This window comes from Pholis gunnellus (assembly GCF_910591455.1).
Source record: "Pholis gunnellus genome assembly, chromosome: 15".
NCBI lineage: Eukaryota > Metazoa > Chordata > Actinopteri > Perciformes > Pholidae > Pholis > Pholis gunnellus.
In genome coordinates this window covers 4,385,651-4,399,080 of record NC_136542.1, presented here as the reverse complement: position 1 = coordinate 4,399,080, position 13,430 = coordinate 4,385,651, and the positions used below count along the sequence as shown (strand labels likewise).

The following is a 13,430-nucleotide window of genomic DNA, read 5'->3' as shown; positions in this document are numbered from 1 at the left end:
AATGAGACAACACAACACTCACACACTCTTGCCTTATATGTTATGATATGGCAGGCTTCATTAGAGGCCAGAGTGCTGATTTGCATTGTGCCTGATCTGGTGCCTGTCGGGTTGAGTGGCCTCATTGCTGACATCCTTCTCTGTGCTCTCTGCAGCCTCCACAAGCCTTCTGTCAGCGCTGTACAGCATCCTGCGCAGCGTCGTCACCGTCGCTCTGCTCTACGGCTTCTGCTACGGAGCTCTGAAGGTGAGAGCAAAGCCAACTAAGCATCTAAATCTAATCTAGATGTAATCAGCTGGGGATCATCTAACTGTCATCAGAAAGGAATCTGAGGACAGAAATCAAGTCTGAATGTACTTAAACGATGTCATCCACAGCTAGTAAAAAGGACTGTATTTTAACCACCACTTTCAAATTAGACCTCAAATTATAGCAGCAACAAAACTGTTTGTGTTTAAAGACCGTGATAGAAAAGTGTCTTAGTATTACTGCTTTATTGATGCAGTAGAAACCTAATATTCTTGGCAAAGAATATATTTTGTACCTAACTTTGCTTGCTGTTTTGGAGTGTTTCCAACAGTTTATTACTAAACACATTGCAGAGCACTTATCATCTAAAACCAGCGGCATCTGCTAACCAGCAACAGCTGAATTCATTCAAATGTCTGTACTCCTCAGCTATTCAAACTGTAATATAATAAAGGGCATTTTAAACTCACTGTTTCAGTGCTTGTGCACATACATTTGGGTATCTGGAGTGCCGACCAACCCACAATATGAAAGAAGAAAACCCAGTCAGTTTTTTTTGTGGGCTGTCTAGATCACAAAACGTGTGATTCAACAATACATTCAGATCTGGCTCATTATAATATACAGATCCCCTTATCTGAGTATGTCCACCCACGGCCTGAGAACTACCTTTGCAAAGGTGCGCCATACTTTTCTCACAAGCCAATCAGAGCAGACTGGGCTTTTCCGGGCACGGGTGCTTAAAGAGACGGGCGCTAAAACAGAGCGTTTCAGACAAAGAGAGAATACAGATTTATTCAGACAGACAGGATGAGATCAATATTGTGGTTTTTTTAACATCAAACGTAGTAAGCAAGTGAAACACAAAGTACAAGTATGAACTTGAAAATGAGCGTAATATGCCCCCTTTAATATTCACTGTTTTCCAACAAATAATAAACAAGAACAAGAGTCTACAGTCATGCGCGCAGATCTGTGAGGCTGTGTTTAATTACAGTGGTGCTTCAAGCTAACTGCAAACATCAGCATGCTCACAATGGCAATGCTAACATGCTGATGTGTATCAGTTAATGTTTACCATGTTAGTTTAAACTCCTACATGTATTGGAGTTGGTGGGAAAAAAAGACAATATTGATATTTTTTAAATATCTTAAAAGGTTGTTGTTTTCTGTGTTTCAGGAGACCTGGGAGCCTCATCACATCCCTGTGTTATTCTCTGTGTTCTGCGGCCTCTTGGTGGCAGTGTCTTACCACCTGAGCCGGCAGAGCGGCGACCCTTCTGTCCTCATGTAAGTCCACTTCCTCCCACAGCAGACCTCACTCATACTGTATTTGTGGTACCCAAGTGATGGTGACTTCCCACAGAAACATATATATCGAAGTTCAAATATTTGCGCGCGTGTGTGTTGAAATTCTGGCACTGATGGTCATGGGTGGTGAACTCACCCATCTGGCACAAAAGCAGGCAAAAACAGATCATCAAACGTATTTTCCATGAACCACTTGACCAACATCTGCTCGAAAGAAGTCTGTGACGTTTCTACGCACACACATGCTGTGGATTATCTCAGACAAGGATTTTCTAAGCATTTCAAAAATGCTCACTTCAAAAAGCTTGAAACTGCTTCACACAATGGTTGTAGTGTATGTGACGGTGAATGATTATATATTCCCTCTGAGATGAATCACCCTCAGGAGATCCGTGGTGTGCGAAGCAGCTAATATTTTTTTCTTTTTGCGTCATAGCTCGCTGATCCAGTCCAAGATTGTGCCCAATTTAAAAGATAAGAACCCAGAGGACCCTCTGTCAGAAGTACAGGACCCTCTCCCCGAGAAGCTCAGGGCCTCAGTGGTGAGTTGGCTTTCATCATCTATCTGATTTAAAGACGGGACTGAAGCTCGGGTTGTTGTTTTGAAAATGTCAGACATGCAATTCAATTTGTTAAAGCTGCTACGGTCTTTTAAAGGGTGATTTTATTCTTTATTTCTAATCCACATTGTTTGTGTTTGAATGCACAGAATGAGCGTCTGCAGTCTGACCTGATCGTCTGTGTGGTCATTGCTGTCCTTTACTTCGCCATCCATGTCAGCACAGTCTTTATTGCACTGCAGGTACAGTACATATGTTCTTATTAATGATCATTCTCGATGATACTGTAGCGGGATGCAACCTGCTAACTATTCTATGCTAGCTCCCTGGGTTGACTTATTGGTCGTCCAGTTTGATTTGAATTGTTTTCTTTATTTCAATATTTATAAAACTGCCTGTGGAAGCTCCAGCTCTAACAAAGCCTACCTAGCTCAGTCTGTTCCTCTGTTTTGTTAGATAACCCGTGTTAGAATCCTATTTACCTTTTTAATGCTACTTTATGCTACGTTATGTGAAGCAATGGGATGACAAGTTAAGCTTTATGACGTCTTCTTCTAGAGGATATGCGCATAAACAGATTTTGTCCCTTTACTGAAGTTCATGTCTCTATTAAATAAGCCGGTGGATCTACCGTACACTTTAACAAACTGGTAATGATCACTTATCAGGGACCTGAGTGGTTAGGTTAGTAACCTGATTCCATAAGCTAAGTATTTCCTTTTCTTCTGACCATGGAACTGATTGGGTTATTTTCACCATGTGGTGAGGTTCTACTTTGTTTGCCCTTTGTCTCCATGTTGGTTTAGTCATTACAACATATGCTGGAGTACTGTTACCCCGAGTTATCCTATAGACATTTTTAACTCTGCCACTGTCCTTCGTTGTCCCCCCCCAGGTTTACCCGTGAGAAATTACCATGGAACATGCAAAGTGCTCTCGCAAAACAACAACAATGCAACAGGTCACAATAGACTATGAAACTGAAAAATATCTCTTATGCAATTAAACTGAAAATACAATATACATAGAATAATACAAAAATTAAACTCGAAGCACCCAAACGTTTATCATCTCAATGATCAGCACATCTGGGTGATGCATGTTGGATGTGTTTCCATTCACATCTCCTAAAACGGCGGAGCTTCGGCGACACACCCTCCTCCTCTTATACACAACTGTCTCTCCGTTGCTGTTGTAGCTGACCGGGAACCGGCAGGCAGGTCTTCCAGCTGCTGCGTTTCATTTGCATTCGCCATAGTGTGACTGACTCGCACACCAATCCGCTCGTTGTGCTAAACCTCAGCATACGATGCTGAAAGCGTGTGGCTAAAAATGTCAATACAAGTGTTACTGCCTTATTAATGAGACAATTAGAAAACAGGAATATGTGATGTCTGCCGCTTTTTGGAACAAAAACGAGTTAATTACAAATAGTTGCATAGTTGTTTTTCTAAGGGCGGACTTATGCGCACAGGCAGATTGTGAATAAAGATTAATTTCTACTGTCTCTGTGCTCCCGCAGCCTTTCCTCAGTTATGTCCTGTATGCACTGCTGGGGACGGTGGGGTTGCTCACCCACTACCTGCTGCCTCAAGTCCGCAAGCAGCTGCCCTGGTACTGCTTCTCCCACCCTCTGCTCAAAACTAAGGAGTACTATCAGTTTGAAGTCAGGGGTAAGTACGCTGAAGGACATATAGCAACCAAAACCAGTTTCCAATATCAACAAAAAAGATAGAAAACAACATTTTTCTTTTGTTTTTTGATTCCTCTTAACTATGATGATGACTTAAAAAACTTCCCTTGTCTCTTTCCTCAGACGCGGCTCATGTGATGTGGTTTGAAAAGCTTCACGTGTGGCTGCTGTTTGTGGAGAAGAATGTTCTCTACCCGCTCGTCATCCTCAATGAGCTGAGTGGCAGCGCCAGAGAGCTCGCCAGTCCGAAGAGACTTGACACAGAGTGAGACTTCTTTCTGTTTTACAACATCTTTGTCTCTCTCTCTTTTTTCTCTTTCGTATTCGCTCTTATTTTATAACTTAATATTACCCTGAGTGGCGGATCATGTTCTACACTAGCGTGCTGCACGATACTTGTGCACGATTGTTACATTAGCTTGAAAATCCAGAACCTGTAAAGCAAATTCATTTAATAACCTTTTTAAAGATAAGAATCGGTTTACCTTGCAAACTTTTAAACGATAAGTCGACATTTTGATAAACACTCTCATTTGCTTTCTTGTAAAGAGTGAGCTGAGAGGAATGATGCCACTCTCATGACTGTACAGTAACTATGAATGCATACAGTAACCCATTAGCTTAGCTTAGCACAAAGAATGGAAACGGGGGGAAACAGCTAGCCTGTCTATCTGATGCTTACTGTTAAACACACATTTTTCCATAGAAAAATCAAATTGTAAAAGCAAATTGGTTGCATGGTTTTGCTGTTGTTAGCTTTGGACAAAATATTGAACTGTTCCTTTTAATTGTCTCATGTTTTTTTAAAGTACGCTGGTTTCATCATGAGTTAAGTGTCTTACCATGTTTGACTTATTTCAAATGTCCTCTAGGGTGGGAGCTCTGATGATCACAGTGGCAGGCCTGAAGCTGCTCCGTTCCTCCTACAGCAGTCCCACCTACCAGTATGTCACCATCCTCTTCACCTTCCTCTTCTTCACCTTCGACTACCGTCATCTGTCAGAGACGCTGCTGCTCGACCTCTTCCTCATGTCCATCGTTTTCAGCAAGGTGAGAGGAACACATATAATGAGTTGTACATCTTGCACCGTTGTGATGTATTTAATGTCATCTAAAATCATTATGATTACATACAAATGATTCAAACTTACCAGTATTTTATTTACTGGTCAGGACAAAGTATAGCAGTATTTTTATTGTTAAATATTTTATTATAATGGACCGCTTGTTTGTTTTTTTACAGATGTGGGAGCTGTTTTACAAGCTGCACTTTATCTACACCTACATCGCCCCCTGGCAGATCACATGGGGCTCAGCCTTCCACGCCTTCGCTCAGCCCTTTGCTGTGCCTCGTATCCTTTCGCTGCTGTCTTTTATCACAACCTATACTGTAAACAGAGTCACCAGTTTCTTAGGTATAAACTGAAAATAGATGGTAGCATTGATGGTGTTTCAGGGAGGTATTTGACTCAAATTCATTGTCTTTTTTTGAAGCCGTAGTTGTCGGTGTTGGGATGTGGTTATAACGTTGTGTGACTGTCCCCCTGATGTTTGGAAATTAAGGTGGGCAAAGCACTAGAAAGCCTTTTTTTGGCTAACTATTATCAGTGTATCGGTATTTTATCTAGCTCTTTTTCATCACAGGGACAGCAGAGTGAACCAGCTTTGAAATGTCTCTTTTTAATTGTAGTGTTACTCTTTTACCTGTAGGAGGCAACAGTAGCTCAAGATTAAAAGTATCTTGTGCCCTGCTTATCTTCTGATCCTTTCTTGCTACTGTAACACCCTTAGATGACTTGTATGTACTAAACATTGTCACTGATGAGTGCAAGGAATGAACATTGTTTTGATCCCTTTTGTAGCCATATTTGTTTTGAGTGATCCTTGACCCCGAGCCCCTCCAGACTCGGCCATGCTGTTTGTCCAGGCTGTGGTGTCAACAGTCTTCTCCACTCCCCTCAACCCCTTCCTGGGCAGCGCCATCTTCATCACATCCTACGTCCGTCCCGTCAAGTTCTGGGAGAGAGACTACAAGTAGGGAAAACATATCTAAAATACTGTTCCATGTTCAAATACGATACTATTTCTGTGAATATGTGTCTGAAATGTGTGATTTTTCAACCTTTTGCAGCACCAAGAGAGTGGATCACTCCAACACTCGGCTGGCCTCTCAGCTGGACAGAAATCCAGGTGAGGGCATAGCAGCCAATTTTACAAGTTTGTTTTCCCTTAAAGGTTTATCACAACAGTTCTCCGCACTGTTTAAGTTGAAATTTCCAGCAAGGCATCCTCTTATCGAAGCCATATTTTGGGATTTAGAATGATAGAACAAGTGTATTTTCTATTCCAGTGAGGTCAGCGAGCAAACGTAAAATGTAATAATGTTTTTTTTCCCTCCTCAGGCTCTGATGACAACAATTTAAACTCCATCTTCTACGAGCACCTTACCCGCTCCCTGCAGCACAGCCTGTGTGGAGACCTCCTCCTGGGCCGATGGGGCAACTTCAGCACCGGCGACTGCTTCATCCTGGCCTCCGACTACCTGAACGCTCTGGTGCATCTCATCGAGATCGGCAACGGCCTGGTCACCTTCCAGCTCCGAGGGCTGGAGTTCAGAGGTGAGAAGGGGTCCACGTGTGGCACAGAAGGAAGGATGCGGTACCAAATGAGATTGTATTACACTGTACTGTAGCTAATGCGATCAGTGTCACTAGGAATTTGCAAGTAATTATAAGGATTGATTTGATTTGATCTATTTGTAAATCCATCTCTAGGTTTGTGTCTTTTCTACTCTCTTGGTAACAACTGTCCAGTTTCAAACTACTAGCTTTAAGGTTTAATGGTGCAACCCAATTTAGTAGAGACATAACTAACATCTGTAGCACCTTCTTATCAAAAAGCATCAAACTATATAAACAGGAAGTCACTGTTGCATCACAAGCTGCGACATAACTTCCGGAAATATTTTAGTTTTACAGTAAAATGAAACATTTAACTATATATTACCTGACAATCCCTTTATAAATGAACATATTACTTTTGTATATATGCATACAAGGACAGATATGTGTGTTTTAGATTTATTAGTGTTAGCTTGTAAATTAGCAAGCTAACGTTAGCTTTGTCTGTTGTAGCTAGCTACGTAACAGAGGTTACTGGGTGTGAATATTTAGTTACAATTTTTGTTTGAAAATCAAGTCGGCATAATATTTTCTCAGTGACTTCCTCCTTCAACCGGTTGCTCAGTATTTCCATTTGTGACGGGAACTTTCCAGCATATTAGTCCAGCTGTGCTCTATCTTCCTGTGAAACACACCTGTGCACTCGTTACCAGCATGACTCAGTGCTCAGAGCATGTGACCCGCTGTAAACTTTTTACAGAATTGGAGGCACTCCTCAGCATGACGCTCATCACCTGTCTGTCAGCATTTTTTTACTGTCACAAGACTTTTTTTGTGTGTGTGTCAAAAGTGGTATTTAACCAGTTTACATATGTGTGATTCAAACAGGTCAGTGAGAAAATGTCTTTTTTCTCTCAATGTGCCAGTTGTCATAGTTCCAGTTCCACATTAGTGGTCTCCACATTAGTTTTGATTTGACTTTTCATTGTGTATCCATAGTATTCTGTGTATATGAATCTGTTTTTCCCGCCACAGGAACTTACTGCCAGCAGAGGGAAGTGGAGGCCATCACTGAGGGGGTGGAGGAAGACGAAGGCTGCTGTTGCTGCGAGCCGGGCCACCTCCCTCACATCCTGTCCTTTAATGCTGCCTTTGGACAGCGCTGGCTGGCCTGGGAGGTGCTGGTCACCAAATACGTGCTGGAGGGCTACAGCATCACCGATAACAGCGCCGCCTCCATGCTGCAGGTGTTCGATCTACGACGCATCCTGACCACCTACTATGTCAAGGTTAGTGGGATGTAGCTGTTAAAAAAAGGCGGTGTCACTATTGTATTATTTATATATGATCTAAATGCATCATCCCTTCCTGGTCTCAGGGTATCATCTACTATGTGATCGCTTCCACCAAGCTGGAGGAGTGGCTGGCTAATGAGACCATGAAAGACGGCCTGCGGGGATGCGGAGAGAGGAACTACGTCGACCTGGATCCCACCTTCAATCCCAACATCGACGAGGACTATGACCATCGACTCGCAGGCATCTCCAGGGACAGTTTCTGTGGAGTCTACCTGGGCTGGATCCAGTACTGCAACTCTCGGAGGGCCACGGTAATAATGGATTCTTAGTCCCAATTATTACACAATGGGAACTAAAACAGACAACACTCAGTTGTTGCAGTTTGATTTTAATCAAATGTTAAGGAATGATGTCTTAATAAGTGAAGAAATGCAATGAAAAGTTTAAACCCATACTAAACATAATTGTTCATAATACTGATTTGTATGTCCTATGTAGTTTAGGACCAGTTGGGATTGTGAGTTTCATGAATCTTCCTTGTCTCCACTTTGTTTGTAGCCACTTGACAGCGAGAAAGACTCTGCTCTGGTGCTGCTCTGCTTCGGCCTCTGTGTGCTGGGGAGGAGAGCTCTGGGAACAGCTGCCCATCATATGTCCAGGTTATTTAGTAATCCTCATTATAATAAGTTAACCTTTTAATAATGCTTTAAGTGCTGAGAGAGAGTTCACTTATGTAGGCCAGACAGTGTAACACATGTAACGGAACAACCAGAATTATCTGGGACGTTCATGTCTTTGATGTTTCCTCTGTAACTTTTAAAAGCATAAAGAAGCATAGTTTATTAGATAAGTAATATGATCTAATGGTTGCGCTCTGGATAAATGTATTTGTAAACATTTTGAGTGAGAACAAAACTATATGTTCTCGATATCTTTCCATCACAGCAATCTGGAGTCTTTCCTCTACGGACTTCATGCACTATTTAAGGGAGATTTCCGCATCTCCTCCGTGCGGGACGAGTGGATCTTTGCAGACATGGAACTCCTCAGGAAGGTTGTGGTGCCTGGAATCCGAATGTCTCTCAAATTACACCAGGTGAGACGCTGCAGGTGTCATGTTGTCGATACCACATATCTTTGACCTCATTCTCTGTCAAATGTGATCTGTAACACAATGTTGCACTTGTTCTTTTAGGACCACTTCACGTCCCCAGATGAGTACGACGAGCCGGCCGTTCTTTTCGAGGCCATCTCCTCCCACCAGCAGAACCTGGTCATCGCTCACGAGGGCGACCCAGCCTGGAGGAGCGCTGTGCTGTCCAACTCGCCGTCGCTGCTCGCCCTGCGCCACGTCCTCGACGAGGGAACCAACGAGTACAAAATCATTATGCTAAATCGACGATACCTCAGCTTCCGTGTCATCAAGGTGAGAACTGCAGCAGATGAAGAATTAGCCTTTGATTCCTTGATTATTGCTGACACAATTACTTATGAGACCGTAACCTCTTGTGCTGCAGGTGAATAAAGAATGTGTCCGAGGCCTTTGGGCAGGGCAGCAGCAGGAGTTGGTGTTCCTGAGAAACAGAAACCCAGAGCGCGGGAGCATTCAGAACGCCAAGCAGGCTCTGCGAAACATGATCAATTCCTCTTGTGACCAGCCCATCGGATATCCCATCTATGTATCGCCGCTGACCACCTCCTACTGCAACTCGCACCCCCAGCTCGGACACATCCTCGGAGGCCCTATCAGCATCGGGAACATCCGAAACTTTGTTGTCAGCACCTGGCACAGGTCTGTTGGTGCTCTCAAAAACACACAAACTAAGTGGTTAATGTTGTTAAATAACATTTTCACACCTTTCTTTCTCTGTGTTTTCTTATCTTAACTGTAGTTTATCAACGGATGATATTCAAATGGGTTTTTTTTAGGTTACGGAAAGGCTGTGGTGCTGGCTGTAACAGTGGCGGGAACATCGAGGATTCCGACGCAGGGGGGATGTCCTGCGGCAGTGGGAATGGGACGGGGGGTGACTCTCAGCAGAGCTCAGTGTCGCAGGGTGGCACCTCCGGACCCGCCCCCTCTCATACGTACCAGCCGCACACACTGGGTGAGAACTAGCGAACCTGACAACCACTAATAATATGAATACTATGATGAATTCATATTTTTTAGTTCGGTTTTGAATTTCACTGGAGCTGCCTTTTAAAAAAAAAAAAAATTTAGATATACAGTAGTTATTTTAGTTTTTGATATGCACTTGGATGTGTAGTTTAGAAGATCAAGGTATGATAGGCAGGGAGGGTCTAATATAGGGCACTATTGAGTTGCATTATGGGATATGTAGGATCCAGTGTTTTTGGAGCTTGACCCATACTCGTGACTGAAATCCAGGATATCTCGTGCACCTTACCATTTACAAAATCTGTCTCTCGTAAGTCCCCACATTTTATGATATTGCAACACTAAATCACCGGAGTTCTCCTTTAATTATGGTCTGCGTCTGACTTCACCACCCTGTGTCCAGGCACCAGTCAAAGTTCCCAGTCTGTCCAGTCGGGTTTGGTACGCCACTCTCCTGCTCGAGCCTCTGTTGCCAGCCAGTCATCCTCCTACCGCTACAGCAGCAGCCGTCACTCCTCCCTGCGCACCTCCACCACGGGCCTGGAGCCCTGCCGACGTTCCTCCACCAGCCAGCTGTCTCTGCGCACGCTCCCCACCTCCCTGCAGCTCCGGCTGGGCTCCACCTCTGACCCCGCCGGCCCCTCCGCCTCCCTCTCCAGCCACAGCATCCCCCCCTGCAAACGCCACACGCTGGTGGGCCTCTTGGGCAATGACGGCATGTGCAGCACCGTGACCGATCCCCTCAGCCAGCATCATCACCATCATCACTACCCGCAACAACACAACCCCATGATCTCCACCGTGCGCAGAGATGACATCTCCTACAGAGTACAGGTTGGTAGACATGTACAAATGAGCAGGAAATAAATCATGTCCCTGCTGACACAATGAACGTGGTCAAAATTATATTTGCTAAACATCAACATGCTAACATCCTCATTGTGAGCATGTTAGCATGCTGATCTTAGCATTTATCTGAAGAACAGCCTCACAGAGCCACTAGCACGGCTGCAGACTCCCAATCTTGTTATGCATATAATTAAAAAATCGACCATTTATTGAATTTTAGAGCAAATCATCTTCTTCCTAAAACTCTATAATTACATTAACACTCTACTGAAATGAGAATTTGTTACAAAAAGTAGAACTTTCACTGTTTGCTGCTGATCTGGTTGCATGTCATGTCTTTCTGTCCCTCAATTTTCATTATTTTCATGGCATGTTTTATTTTTTTAAAAGTGGAGATAAATATATTGGGGGAGAGAGTGATATGACATGCAACAGGGGTCCTAAAGTGAGGGTCACTTGTTATGCATCTGGACCACCAGGCTACCAGGACACCTTAAAACAAAGACATCAAAGCTAAACTTGTTTCCATGCCTCTGAATTTGATGTTTTAAAGAACTGAATTGCATGTCAGTCGTCTCTTTGACTGACGACCCTCAGTCCTGCTGTGACGTAAATGTAATTCTTCCGTGGTGTCGCTCAGGTTGCGGACGTCGGTCAGGTGCTGGAGAACATCAACTTATCGAAGCGGAAGGAGCTGCAGTGGCCTGACGAGACGATGAGACTGAGGGCAGGACGGACCTGCTGGAGGGACTGGAGCCCCTTAGAGGGCATGGAAGGACATGTAAGTCTTCATCAGCAGCCTCATAATGCAAGTTAGATTTATGAACAAGCAAATATTGCTGTGTTTTGTCACATCCTGTCAGCTCACACTCTCACACTCTCTGACCTCTTATGCAATGACTGTGATTTTGCTTGTACTTGTGTCCTATTTTTTTGGCATGTAACACCCTCTGTGACCTACTTGCTCTGTAATAAATGCCTCATAAATTTGATTGGAGGATTCCTCTCACAAAGCCACCTCCCCTGTTGCCCTCTACAGGTGATTCACCGGTGGGTGCCTTGTAGCCGAGACCCAGCGAATCGCTCCCATATCGACAAGACCATCCTGCTGGTACAGGTGGAAGATAAGCTAGTGCCCATTATTGAGACTGGTGTCATTGAACTGGGTGCAGAGGTTTGAGACAAGCAAGCACACGCATCACACAAACACACACACATGCTTGTGTGAAGATGAAGCCAGACCTCCCTGGCTTTCAGCAGGACGCAAGAGCCTGCAGACAAAACAGGAAATGGGAGCTCTCCCCCCTCCCCCGTTCCTTATCGCTGAGGGGGAAAGGAAGCCAGGGAAAAGTGCAAGCCGAGGCAGAGCATACGTTCATCCAACATCCTTTACTGCATCGACACACATTAATAATATCTGCCTTGCTTTGCGTCTCAGAAATGCTGCATGACAGTAAACAACCCTTAAGTTAAGTAAGTTCTTGCTACTGGTAATTAATTTCTATGCATTTCAGACAATATTTTTTGGGCAATTCTGACAGTGCTGAGTGTAAGGAGCGTGTGGAGATTTGTTTGTGTTCCGTTTGTTAAGTAATTTGCCAAAATAAGCCTGGTATTGAATATCTGCCATGGTTTCACACATGTGAAAGCTGTTTTGTTTTGTTTTCGCTGCCAAGACTACAGAGGAAGTTACCCATTGAACACATTGAACACATTGAAGTCAGAGACTTGACGTTGATGCGCTCAACAAACTCCTCTGTTGTTGTTGTTTTTTGTTGTTGTCATTCCGTTTGGATTAGTTCGAAATTTGCAAGATTACTTTGCGCAAAAAAAAAACTTGCACTATAATTTTTGTTTTTTAATTTACAGTGATGCACTACACTCTTTAGATAATATCACATTTTATTTATTACAGACTCTGAATGGCCATGGTTACCGATGCCTTGGGAATGAAAAAAAATGCAATCATCATTCTGTTTTCAGCCATTTTTATTTTACTATTTTATGTTTGATAAACTTGAAAATAACTTTTTACTGTATATGATTATATATCTATATAAATATATATATATTTACTCAAATATATATATATATAATGTCAATGTATAAAAGATTTTCTTTTCAATATTTATTACTGTGAACATGGTATTTACACTTTGTTACATCTTTTTTTTTTCATTTTGAGACAAAGGTTAATGTATTAAGGACCATTGGTTGAAAACAAGATGCCGAATTTTTGATGGACTGTTTCACTATTTAACTTGATTCTTTTCTATATGGAGAAATAAAAGTTTGATTTATTGCTGACATCTTTAATGTGCCTCTTCTGATTGTTTGTGTAATTTGTATTGACTTCTCCAAATCTTTTTTGGAGTCTTAACACATTAAATGAAAGAATACACAACCAGTGCACATATTTAGTAGTTTAAAGGTGCTAAATCTGAAATATACTGTAAAGCATTAATACATCAGCAAACAACTATTTACAATGTAAACATATAATGGAGTAATGTCTACCTGAGCAGAGAATGAAATCACTCTCCCTCTGTGTGTGTTGTTAACCGAGCCTCTCTGTGTTTTGTTTATGTAGCCGGTCCGGCTGCACGTGCACGTGCATGTGAGTGCATGTGAGTCCCTTTTTGTGTGCCCTACTGGCTAGCTTTTCGCCGCCGCTCTGCATTGCGCTCAAATGGCGGTTACAGCTAATGATACCGTCCTGGCGGTGT

General features: G+C 42.9%; 1 protein-coding gene across 1 annotated transcript in view; it reads left to right on the top strand.

Moving 5' to 3' along the window:
• The window catches only part of pcnx1 (pecanex 1), a gene marked incomplete at its 5' end in the record, with an annotated part of 31,120 nt that extends 19,110 nt beyond the window's left edge, over positions 1-12,010 (top strand). Inside the window, 21 exons of the mRNA XM_079175041.1 lie at positions 156-247; positions 1,431-1,540; positions 1,998-2,103; positions 2,271-2,363; positions 3,644-3,794; positions 3,938-4,079; positions 4,687-4,864; positions 5,058-5,166; positions 5,719-5,848; positions 5,946-6,004; positions 6,217-6,432; positions 7,471-7,724; positions 7,814-8,044; positions 8,292-8,392; positions 8,679-8,829; positions 8,929-9,159; positions 9,251-9,525; positions 9,663-9,841; positions 10,259-10,689; positions 11,345-11,485; positions 11,744-12,010. Coding sequence (XP_079031167.1) covers positions 156-247; positions 1,431-1,540; positions 1,998-2,103; positions 2,271-2,363; positions 3,644-3,794; positions 3,938-4,079; positions 4,687-4,864; positions 5,058-5,166; positions 5,719-5,848; positions 5,946-6,004; positions 6,217-6,432; positions 7,471-7,724; positions 7,814-8,044; positions 8,292-8,392; positions 8,679-8,829; positions 8,929-9,159; positions 9,251-9,525; positions 9,663-9,841; positions 10,259-10,689; positions 11,345-11,485; positions 11,744-11,884 — 3,521 coding nt within the window. The 3' untranslated portion in view covers positions 11,885-12,010. The remainder of the gene's footprint in view (positions 1-155; positions 248-1,430; positions 1,541-1,997; positions 2,104-2,270; positions 2,364-3,643; positions 3,795-3,937; positions 4,080-4,686; positions 4,865-5,057; positions 5,167-5,718; positions 5,849-5,945; positions 6,005-6,216; positions 6,433-7,470; positions 7,725-7,813; positions 8,045-8,291; positions 8,393-8,678; positions 8,830-8,928; positions 9,160-9,250; positions 9,526-9,662; positions 9,842-10,258; positions 10,690-11,344; positions 11,486-11,743) is intronic.
• Positions 12,011-13,430: the final 1,420 nt, after the last annotated feature.